The sequence below is a fragment of the Sus scrofa genome, chromosome 1 (genome assembly GCF_000003025.6).
Source record: "Sus scrofa isolate TJ Tabasco breed Duroc chromosome 1, Sscrofa11.1, whole genome shotgun sequence".
NCBI classification, from domain to species: Eukaryota; Metazoa; Chordata; class Mammalia; order Artiodactyla; family Suidae; genus Sus; species Sus scrofa.
The window spans coordinates 145,939,531-145,951,608 of NC_010443.5; the positions used below are offsets into that span (position 1 = coordinate 145,939,531).

At 58.3% G+C, this 12,078-nt stretch overlaps 1 protein-coding gene across 1 annotated transcript in view; it reads right to left on the reverse strand.

Annotated features, from left to right (window-relative positions):
• NFATC1 (nuclear factor of activated T-cells, cytoplasmic, calcineurin-dependent 1) overlaps positions 569-12,078 on the reverse strand; it is a gene marked incomplete at both ends in the record, with an annotated part of 62,799 nt that continues 51,289 nt past the window's right edge. The window contains 2 exon segments of the mRNA NM_214161.1: positions 569-916; positions 10,732-10,864. Of these exon segments, the coding sequence (NP_999326.1) occupies positions 569-916; positions 10,732-10,864 (481 nt within the window).

Below are 12,078 nucleotides of genomic sequence, written 5' to 3' on the forward strand. Positions count from 1 at the left end.
CCATACCTGTATGGCGACCGTCCACACACCTGGGCATCCTGGGTTTTCCATGGTGTCAGCATGGGGACAATGCTCCCTGAGAGTCCCCACGCCGAATGGACAGGTAGGCCATGCATCACACTGGCTGGCGGCTGACACTGCCGGCCACTGGGTGCCGCTAACAGCAGCAGGTGCTTTCCACACGCGGGGTGCTGGGCACACTCCTGGCCACACGAAGCACCGGCCCGCGGGCACTTACCGTCATCCAGGTCCAGCTGGTCCAGCTCCCGCGGCTCTCTCTTGACCGTTATGGGAATGGGGGCCAGACTATGATCACTGTCCTCACGCACCTCGGGCGGTGGGGGCCGGGCGGCTGGCTCACTTCTCAGAACCTTCGAAGATTGGTGCTGCTGGTGGCCCATCCCGGGGGCGTGTGTTGGGCTGCAGGGCTGCGGACAGGTTGGCTCGTGGGTACCAGGCGGTAGTGCAGTGGAGGGGCTGTGGGGACAGAGTGCTGGCTGGCGCCCCAGGGAGCAGCCGCTGCTAGGCTGTGGACTCACCTGTGGCTGCAGCAGGGCGGGGGGTGGTGGCTGGGGAGCGCCGGGATGTGGGCCCCCGGGTCTCGGTGCCTCCTGGCCTCCAAGGACCCCTCCGGCTGGCCGCTGAAGTCCAAGGTGGCCCGGGCCGGCCATGCCTTTGCTGTAGGGGGCACAGGAGAGGTCGTGGAGCTTCGGGCTGGCGCTGGGTGGCGGAGACATCACGGCGCTTCTCTGTGGACAGGGTGGAAAGCCGGCCACAAGGCAGGAGCTGGGATCGGGTGGCAGGGCGAGTGGCGGGCCATAGCAAGGCTTCGTGAGCGGGTTCAGGCCCTGGCTCACTGGTCCACAGGTGAGGGCAGGCTCGTAGTCATCGCTGGGCTCCGTTTTTATGACTGGAGCTGCGGGAGGAAGACAGTTAGATAAACAGGGGCTGCAGATGGACGCGAGGGGTGAGCCTGCTGCTTTGATACCCTCAGAGGCCCCTTATGTCTCCCGCCTGGTGCTCCCACCCAATTAAAAAGAAGGCGTGAGTCATCGGCTCCAGAAAGCTGCAGCTGGTTCTGATACTGAGAGCACTATTTTCCTTGGACTCGCCCCCAGCTCTAATGTGCTGTAAAAACCCACTTGCAAACTGCAGGAGAAGCCTTGGACCCAAGGGCCCGTGGATTTGTAGTAATCAAAGCGAAAATGTTCCCTTGGACGCTCTACTGCATTTCTGCTGCTACCGACTCCCTATCTGATAAACGTCTGCACATTTAAGGAGCGCGAACACAGTGCGATGGCGTGAGCAGGCACAGCAGTCCAGCAGGACAGATAAGCAGCTGTCTGTGGAGGAGGGAAGCCCTCAGCCACCAGACAGGGAAAACACTTTTACATGAGCAAAAATGCCATTCCTCCTTCCTGCTTTGTTTCCACTGGAAACAGCACAACCCCGAGATCCGCTCTGGGCACGTTCGGAAGCTCCTGAAATGCTTTCAGAACGCTCTCCTGTCTGCCCTCGCTAGGGAGTGAGGTGCAGAGAGCCTGACTGGGGGCGGGTGAGGGGATGGGGTCCCTTTTGACTCTCCTCCAGGCATGTCAGGAGGAAGAGGAGCAGGTGCGCCTTGCGGTCTCTATAGGGCCTTAGGCTCCATGTCGACTACGTACCCTTCCTGCCCCCGCCGATGTCCTATGTGTTCTCGCTGGGTCTGCCTCCCACGCCCACTCACACGACACACCTTGGTGGTCAAATTCTGAGAGTGACAACGAGAGCACGTCTAAGTTCACGACAGCAGTGCTGCTGTGAAGGACAGGGTGGGTGATGAGCTGCCCTCAGACCCTCCTGCCCACGTTTCCTCCTCTCTGTGGGTGTGTGCTGTGGACTCCTGGTGGCAGGGCTGCCATGTGGAGGGAACGCCCCTCCTTAAGCCCAGCCTGTGGGCCTTCATGTGGCCGTGGTCTCCCCCTTAGATAAATAAAGACTCTTTCGAAAGCTGCTTTGCTTTAACAAAGGTCTCATGCTGGCAAGGAGGCACATCTGTTCCCTGTTAGGGCCGGGGATGCCTGCAGACAACCCATGTGGGCCCTCCTGAAGCACGCCTGCAGGGCCTGGGCAGCACGGCAGCTGGTGGTGGGGACCCAGGGACCCTCCAACTGATGCAAGAGCACGAAACCTGCTAGAACCTCCAGGTCCTGAGCTTTCAGCCTGCAGGGATTCCCAGCAGAACTGCTTTCTTTACTTCTGTCGTCCCTGTTCCCAATCAGTCCTCCCGCTGCTGACGTGTCCTCCTTGCTCTGAGCAGGGAGGCACCAGGATTCCCAGGCGCCATGGATGGCTGGAAAGTAGGAAGGGAAGCAGCCCTGCCTTTCGCAGACAGAGCCCCTCTCTGTCACCTGCTGAGGCTCAGCTCTGCCGCAACGTCACTGGGGCCTGCACTGGAGGACATATGCCGCCTCATGGCCCAGAGCCCAGGTGTCCCCTTGTTCTTGGACAGGACGAGTCCAGCCCGGCTGGGGCCAGGCACGCCTACGGAGAGTGCACAGGGTGTCCTCACACCAGGTATCCCGTGGGGGGGCAGGTTCCATCAGCCGGGCTGACTCCCCAGAGCCCCATGAACAGTCGGGGAGGTGTGTGTGCCTGGCCTGGCTGCCCTGGTGCCCACGCCACATTGTGGTCCTCACCAAGGAAGGGATTTTTTCTCGAGAGCACCGCTGGCCAGGGCTCTGCCTGAGAGCTCGGGTTCTAGTAGGACTGCATTCTGGGGGAATACCAATGGCCGCAGGCAGGACACCGACACGAGCCAGGGTCCTCAGGGTGGCATTTGATTTCTGCATGGATCACTTGTCAGGGCAACACCCATGGGCCAGGTTCCCGGCACAGCCACATGAGTTCCTGGAGGCACGTGCCTACCAGGGCAGGGTCTGGAAGAGGCCCACCTTCCTCCTGTGAGGGGTGTGGGGACCCCCATCCGAATGGGTCCTGTCGCAGTGACTGCAGGCTCCAGGGGAGGAGCATGCACTCAGCACAGGGAGCACGGCCAGTCTGAGCCCCCAGCAGAGAGCTTGTGCAGAAGCACTTGTGGCTCATCTGGTGGCCCCTGTGAAGTTAAGGCACTCCCTCTGTGATCTGTACACCTGAGACCAGATTCCTGCATCCTAGCCTGGGAGCCACCTGCACCAAGCCCACCTCCGGAGAGGGTCCCGCCAGGCCCAAGTTCTGTGTGTAGCCCCCACATGGCCCCCAACCACAGGCAGCGGCAGGGAAAATGGGCCCAGGCAGCCATGACTGAGATGGTGCCCTCGTGTGTAATAGAAAATGCGCAAAGCCCAGTGTCTGAAGGCAGCCATCGTCTTTGATGCTGAAGCTCCGTGAGCAAGACAGCCTCTCCCAGAAGCAGCCCTGCTCTCTGGGGCAGAAAGCTGGGCCTCCAGGATGCAGCTCCCACCAGAACCATCCACAGATGACAGTGGACAAGGCAGCACCTGGAAGACCCCACCTCTGAGAGGCAGGGCTTCCTGACGGGGCACAGATGCTGCTAACAACGGCCCCGACAAACCAACATTCCCTGGTGGAACAGAAGTCCTTCCTATTTGAAAGATGCTATGCAGAACCTGGTGTCCAGAACGGCAAAGGTTAAATTCTGAATTAGCGTGCTAACACTCAGAGTTCACGATCTTAAAGAAATGTATGTGTCTGGCAGATTAAATTAAAACCCTAGTGGGATTCTCTGCACTGCACTGGGTTTCCAGCACAAGGGCCAACTCGCCTCTTTCGTAAAGGGTCCCCTGAGCTCTGTAAAAACTCTTGCCCTGTCTGCTCTGCCGACTTTAGAGGTGCAGCCGCAAGCACAGCTGCCGGGAAATGCCAGCGGGCGTGATTTACCTGCCACGCGGGGCCAGAGCGAGCGGCCCAGGCCATGCTCAGCGGCCTGGGAGGCTAGCAGAGTGGAGGCGCAAGCGGGGGAGGCCGGCCACTTCAGCGCCTGTCATTTGCAACCGGTTTAAAGCCACCCGGTGATGCCGGCGTTAACTCCCACGTCGCCCTGGGGTTTCCTTCTGGGAAAGTCTCGGCAAAACTGTCTTGCGGGACCTCTGTGGGCCTACCCAGCCAATGTCTCGAGGGGAGAGTCACCTTTCCCAGAGTTCCTGCCAAAATGGGGCGGGAGTCACAGCAGACCGGACTCTACCTCCCAGCCTCGGGGTACTGTGCGGGCAGAATGACCTCTGGGTGACCTGCCCAGCTGGGCCTCCTCAGCCCAGACATCCTCCCTATCTTTGCAACCCCTGCCCCATCCCCTGCCCCCAAGCGGTGGGCCTGATCCTCGCTTCCGAAGTTGTCTGCACAAGGCCACCTCGACAGGCTCCCTTGGGGAGAGAACTTGTGTGCGCTTCACCCAGATGATGCCCACCCTATGTGCCAAGGGGCTCTGCTCAACCAGGGCCAGAGGTGGATGGACCCCAGCGACTCTGAACCAGGCAGGGCAGTTCCAGGATGGGCCCTGACCCAGGCAGAGGGTGTGGACCCGAGAGCAGACCTGGGCCCTGGGATTGCGCCGGGAGAGAGACCCACACAGGAAAGGGGGAGCCGGGGTCCCCCATAATCGGAAGGGTGAGGCCCAGTGGTGCAGCCACAAGCGTCATCTGGGCCAGGCCTCCAACCCTGGGAAGGCAGCTGGAAGATGTTGGGACTAAGTCCTGGAGCATCAGCACCTCGTGAACCCAACCACTTTATTCACCTCACACAACTGGCACACCAAGCAACTCTGTGTCCCCAGAGTGCAGTGTCTTACAGACTAGTACTAGCACCGCATCCAGACACAGACGGAGGAGAAATAAAGAGGCAATGAACACAGAAAAGCAGGCCCACCCGAAGCCGCAGCGAGAGAGCAGATGTCCTCTGAACAAGCGGCAAATCTCCTGCGCACACAGGTAGACGCGGCCACACCTGGGGCGAGGGGGTGTCCACAGCCCTCAGGTGGGAACAGAGTCGGAGCCCCGCAGGCACCCACTGGGCGAGGCCCTGAGACCCATCTGCGACTGCCAGGCCTGCGTTCCTGAAGTGACCCCTACCTAAGAGACGGAAAGTGGAGAAGTCAGAGCAGTAGCCGCGGGTCCCCTCTTCCCACTCAGAGGCCTGGGGTTGGCGCAGGGCAAAGTGGAGCCCAGGGCACTGCTGTGGATGAACCAATCCCCAAGTGCGGGGCTTGAAGCCCTGCCCCCAGTGTGACTGGAGATGGGCCACGAGGAGAGGACTCGGGCTCAGGGAGGTCGGCGGGGCCCTGACACCAGGAAGCTAAGGGTTTAAGAGGGGGAGGTCCTGGGGGACGCAGTGAGGAGAGGGCGACGGGAGCAGGAGGAGGAGGCTGCCCCCAGCCTGGCGCTGCCAGCACCTGACCTGCCTCCTGCTTCGAGACTTGGGTGTGGTGTCTGGGCACCCACCTTGGGCACCCCTGCAGTGACGTCTGGGGATATCATGAGCGCTGAGCCCACTGGATGGCAGGGCCTCGCTTACAGCCTCAACCGTTCTAGCTCTGGGTACGTCCTATGCAGAAGAGGATCATTCCGACCTTTGTTTGACGTGACACTCAAGCCGCAGACATAAACACCAGCAGCGACAACCTCAGGGCATGTGCTCAACAACGAGACGGGAAGCGTGGTGACCTCAGCCACCTGAACCACTCTGTCCATGGCCAGAGCCGAGAGGGCACAGGTGGGGTGGCTGGCTCAGTGGACGAGGGGCCTCACAGAGCCATAAATTGCGTGATGGGACAGGGATGGCATTTCTTCCATGGGGGAAAAGTTCTGTCTTCCCCATGCAGCGTCAGCCTTCAGGTGTCCAGGTGCCGAGGCTCTGGGCTCCAGGAGGGGACATCCAGCTGTAACAGCACAGGCTCTGCTGAGACCTCAGCTCCGTTGTGACGGCAACACTGGCCCAGCCTGACGACATGGCATGGGCGCATTACGGCAGGGCCCCACTGCAGCCCTAAGGGGAGGGGCTGGCAGCCTTTGTAGAAGTGTCCGGTGGACCAGAGGCAACGTGGCAGAGGGTTCTCAGGTGGTGAAGTGATGGGCCGGCTCCAATGTAGGCACTCATGGGAGTGAGGGGAATGGCCTCCCCATCTGTGGTGCCAGCCGGCTGGTACGGATGCCCTATGCGGGGATGTGACTCTCCCAGCTCAGGCTAGTAGCCGAGCACAGGCAGAACAGATTACGCAGGCCCACGGACGCATCGCTGTGGTTTCACCCAATTCACCCAAACTGCATCTGAAGAGTATACGACTTGCCCTCATGTGCTTTGTGTCCAAGCAGCTGTGCGTCCAGGGCTGTGACTTGCTGGGAGGCCACGGAGCCTTGCAGTGTGACCACCAGCTGAGCAAGCCCTGGGCCCAGGGTACCCAGGGGGAGGGGAGTCAAGAGACTGTGCCCAGACTTCTCAGGGGTCCAGCCTCACCCCTGACTCATTGTGCCATTGTTTTGGGGGCTGCCGTGGTTTCTGAGAGGGAGGCCTGGGGTGTGGAAAGGGCACCGCATTCTTGCTCTTTGCTGCCAGCTCAGACCCATGACTCGCTCCCTCTTCATCTCTGTTCCAACCTTCTCCCTGCAGATCCAAGGTTGGGTCGGGGGATCCCAGGTGGGTGTTGTCGTGTGGCGCCAGGTGGGCCGTTAGAGGGGAGGGCGTTTCCACTGCCCCCCACCCCCGGCCCCATGCCTGGGGCTCTCCCACCCCTAAGTCTGGACACCTGACGCAAGATGGGTGAGTGCAGACCAGACACGCCGTGAGGAGCTGGACCATGGAGGCCGGTTGTTCCTTCACCCTCACCTTATTGATCTTGATCTAGTTGTACAAGGTACAGGCAACTGCAAAAAGGGAACGACAACAGGTGGATCTAACAGACGCTCACAGGTATCCTTCTGGGGGGTGCAGGACATACATGGGGGCTGTGGGACCAGGTGAGGCTCGGGCCCGGGGCCCAGGTGTGGACACTGGCTCATCTGAATCCTCCCCTGCTCCTCCCCAGCTCCTGCCACAGCACGGAGGTGAGAAAACTCATCCGCGTGTGGCCTGCGTGGGTGGAAAGACACGGGACGGCACAGACGACAATGTTCTCGGAAGCCATGGCTTCAGCAGGCTCTGAGCGAGGATGTGTGGAGGTGCCTCATGCTGAGCACACACGCATACACACTCACCACACACACGGCACATTCACCATACATGTGAACCCTTGAGCATACGTGCACACACTTCTGTGCACACATGCAGCACGCTCGCACGGGCACGTGCACAGCACACACACGCACATACTCGTGGGCGCAAAGGCACACTTCTCAAGAATAGAGGTGCTGCTCCCTGTAGTTAAGGCCATAGCACTGCTGCTGCCCCACGTGGGGGGCTGGGAAGTGGGGCTCCCCCGTTTTCAAAAAGCAGAATGGAAGGGGTGTCCTGGACACACAGGAGGGTCTGCACAGGACCTGCCTCCACGTTACTCTCAGCCACTCTGCGTTGTTGTGGTTTGTCTGGGGTCAGTGGCTGACTTCGTAGGGCCTTGTCTTTCATCCACGAGATGGGGGGCATGGGCACGTGGGCATCCAGGCAGGCCTGGCTCAGGGGAGCCAGGCAGTGTGTGGGCCAAGGGCTGCGGGCAGGTGCAGAGTGAGGAGCTTCCTAGTGGCCATCAAGCATGGATGTTGACAGAGGGAAGATAATGACACTGGAATTAAATTGCAACTCAAAGAACTTGGGACTAAGCAAGCCAGTTGCTCAATGGAAGAGGTAAACCTGCTTTGGAGATGAGGCTGCTGGGCTGACATGGGCTCTGTACACTGACGCCAGCCACCTGGCTAAGCTAAGCTGGATCCAGCATGTGGGCGGACACATGTCCCCAGGGCTTCCTTGGCCAATCCCGGCCAGGCTCCAGGACCCTCACAGCCGACAGCTACAGGTGGGCAGGGGCCCAGGTGCCAACAAAGGCTCTGCTGGGAATAGTTCACCGCATCTCAGGAGCAGAGACAGACCCGTTGGCCACACCTTGTTTCCTCACTTTAAGAACACACTGGCTTTGCTACATGAATCTGGAGTCAGAAGTGGGTATGTGCCCTCCCACCCCTGCCTTGCTTGTCCACAGGGCACTGGGCAGCATTAGGAACATGAGCCTGGGGACACAGCTGGAGTGACGGCCATCCTCCTCCAAACCCGGGAGCCGCTCCCACAGCTCAGGCTGCCAGCTGTCTAACCGCAGCTGCTGTGCTGGAAGTCTTGGAATGCAACTGTTCAGGCGGCGTCCCTGTTGTGACAGCTCGTCATTGCCACTGGAGAGATGGGACGTTCTTCCTTCAGATTGCGTTAGCAGGTTAAACCAAGAGAGTGACAAGCGAGAACCACAGGAAAACTTTCCTGGGCTGCACATGGCTGTTTGCAGCTCTGCTGGAATCGCCCCAAATGTCTTGATGGTTTGCCCCTTGGTGGCTGGCGGGGGGTGTGGGGGTGGGGCAAGGAACTTCCAGTCTGCCGTGCTGCTCACTCAGGGGTCCTACATGCAACCGGAAACTCCCCCCTCAAACACGGGCCCCTGAGTGGGAAAGGAACTGATTTGTCCCAGGCCCCGTGCAGACCAGCAGCCACGACTTTGGCCACGAGAGCCCAGAAGCTCCTGTGCAGGACTTTCTTCTAGGCTGAACAATCAACATTTAACTTGAAACATTGGAGGCAGGTGACAATGGAGCTGAGACAAGATGTGGGAAGGCGACCAAGGAGGGGCCCTTCCCACCCGCCCTGAAGCCACACCACCTGCTCAGACCAGCGAAGATGAAGAACCAAAGCTGAAGAGGCGGTAAAGACGGCGAGAAAAAACACCAAACCTAAAACTGGAAACTCAAGTTCCGGTTTTTCATTCACTCATTTATTTTTTAAGCTACATGAGGACAGCTCCCATGGAGGAACGGGGTCAGGACCACTGGGGCCCCATCTCAGGAGCTCAGAGTCCAATGGGCGCGGCCACCTGGGAGGGCGGTGTGGACGCCTCAGCCTGGGGGCTGCGCAAACTTCTCCTGGTGGGAGAGCTGGGCCACTACACCGGACTGCACGGAGACGGGCGACAGGGTATGCGGTGGAGCTGGGAGAGGAGTCGGGGGTCATCCAGAGCACAGGGGGCGAGCAGACCCTTGGGGGACGGTTGTGGGGAGGGGGACAGCGGCCCTTGGAGAGTCCCACCCACGACCTCGGTGATGTGTCTGGGGGCTCTGGTCCCCCCACCTGAAAGGTGGGCATGGCTCCAGCACCGGCCCTTCTCCCCCTGACGCTGGGGGTCAGTGTGAGTGTGAGGAAAGATTGGAGCAGGAACTGTAGAAAACCAGGTTAGAGCCACTTTCTAAACTGCGTCAGGAAGCGTGTTTTTCTCTATAAGCCCCGGGTCTTTAAAACATTCAATTTTCAGTCCACCGTGCTTGCATTTTAATTAGGACATGATCATTACATGTTCAAATAAAGCCTGATTATTTCCTTTTGTATGGTACACAGCCCTTTCTGAAGAAAGGGGAGAGTTCTCGAGGTGCATGGTACAGATCACGCAAGTCGAGGAGGAGCCTCGGAGCAGGAGGGGAGGACTCCTGCCAACGGGCTGCGGCCATGGGCCCGGCTGCAGTTCTGTCCATGTACGCGCTCACGCCATGGTGACTTTACAACAAAACCACATTATTCAAAACCTAGAGTTATGATTAGAGTACACCCGAAAAACAGTTAATTCTAACTGTCTGATACCTTTGTGGGTTTTCTGGGGCTTTCTATCACCTAGTCTGCTGTTAACAGAGAAAACTGAAGCCTTTGAAAATAACTTGATTTTACAAAGGTAAGAACCTGGCTGCTCTTGCAATTAGTTCTTAGTGTAGGACTTGCCTCAGAGATTATGTGAATCTCTTCAGTTTTACAACAAAAGCTACAGGGTAACCAGACTGTGGGCGCAGCTGCGCTCACACACAACACAACTAACTCAGGACGTGGCCCTGTCCCGACACGTCCCCTGCCTGCCCAGAGGAGGTGATGGGGACCCACAGGCACCAGATCTGAGCACACCTACCAGTTCCCGGTGAAGCAACAAACACTGGCGTTTTCCTTAAGAAACACCTACAAAGCTGAAGGGCAAAGAGGCCTTTCTGAGGACAAGAAGCCCCTCTTAGCGTAAGCGGACCGTCTCTATGTGGTGCTTTTTGTCCCACAAAGGGGTTTGGGAGCGAAAGCCTGCCAGTCAAGAGGAGACATAATTACTCAATGAAGAGCATCTTGCCGGGCGTGAGCTTGAGTACAGAAATCGTTCACGTTAGTTAATGACACATCAGCCACCAGCCTTCAGGCTTAACAGCAAGGGTTTATTTCTAAAGGCACCTGCAAAATAATTATAAGTATTTGTTTCTCCACTTAAAACACCTGCAGAGTCCAAGTTCACACCAAGGCCACCTCAGCTGCTGGGCCCAGAGGGCTGCACGTTCCCTCCCTGGCCACTGCACAGCTGCAGACAGCCAGCAAATGGTCAGGGTCATCCCCAAGTGCAGTCCCCACCCCAACAGGGATAAAGAAAAATACACCGAAGCTTCCCTTTGGGGAAAGGAACAGATGATCTTGCCAACAGGACGGTAACAGCTGAAGCGCAGAGCACGACCGCATTGCTTTACAGCGACAGCGTCTTTTAAGAAAAGCACCCCACGGGTCCGTTCGCGGCGCTTAAGGTTAGAAAGAGAGCGTTACCGTTGGCAGGCAGGTAGGTGAAATGCTGGTACTGGCTCCTCTTTCTCTTCCCGTTGCACACGTAGAAGTTGACCTGGACGGGGCTGGTGATTCTCTGGTTGCGGAAAGGCGGGATCTCGACCACCAAGGAATTCTAGTGCGGAAGTGGCAGACAGAAGGGAGACTGTGAGAGTCACACGCAGAGCCCCCTGCATGAGCATGGGGCCCTCCAGCAGTGGGGGACGCTCAGCAGGCACGCCTCGCCTGACCAGCAGCTGGCGGGGAGGAAGGCCTCTGACTCCGCACATCCAGAGCCGGGGGGAGCTGGGTGCTGCATGCAGGGAGGAGGTGGAGCCTCTCCAAAGATGCCCCCAACCCAGTCTGGGAGAGAGGCCAGTGATGAGTGGATGGGCTCCCAGGCAGGGGTCTCCACAAGACCCCATACCTTCTCCCCCAAACCAGATCACGACCTTTAGGAGGCTGACAAACTCCACAGTCACCGACCTGCAGGCCACTGGAAACAAAGACTCGGGGGAAGTGCTTGCTGGGGACAGGGGCTGTGTCACAGCCCCTCCAACTGAAGAGGACAGGGGAGCCGGGCCCAGTGGACTTGGGAGGAGTAGACTTTCAGGCCCCGGTCAAACAGCACAGGTCATGGAAGTTGCTGCCACCCTTTCTTTTTTTTTTTTTTTTTAATCTTTTTAAGGTCACACCTGTGGCACGTGGAGGGTCCCAGGCTAGGGGTCGAATCAGAGCTGTAGCCGCCGGCCTATGCCACAGCTCATGGCAACACTGGATCCTTAACCCACTTAGTGAGGCCAGGGATCAAACCTGCGTCCTCATGGATGCTAGCCAGATTCGTTTCCGCTGAGCCGCAATGGGAACTTCACCCTTCTATGTTTTAAATTAAAAGTCAGCAACAATTTCACAGAACTGTGCCCTTTCATGTACAGATATAAGAACAAGTTGCCGTAGGAGAAGGAGACAGGCTGAGATGCCTGGTGAGGGCCCAGGACAGCCCGGGGCCGGTCCTCATGGCCTAGCTCTGAAGTCAGAAGCAGAGAGGTGGGCTTTATGGGGGGGCAGGGGGCAGATTTCACATCTAAAGGTTTTCATCAATGTTTTCTGTCAGATGATTTCAGTGAACAACTAGGGAAAATGTGTAAGGAAATCCATGGCATCACTTTTCCTGTTAATTAGCTTGTTACCTAGTTTAACAGTAAAATCGACCAAACTCTGTTCATAATAAAGTCCTAAGAATGTTAGAGCAGGAAACCAAGGGGAAATTCAGCAAAGGGAAAAGCCTTCTGCTGGCACTGGGAGGGCAGGGCCAGGGCAGCAGACCTGGCTGCGGCCCCCAGCTCCACC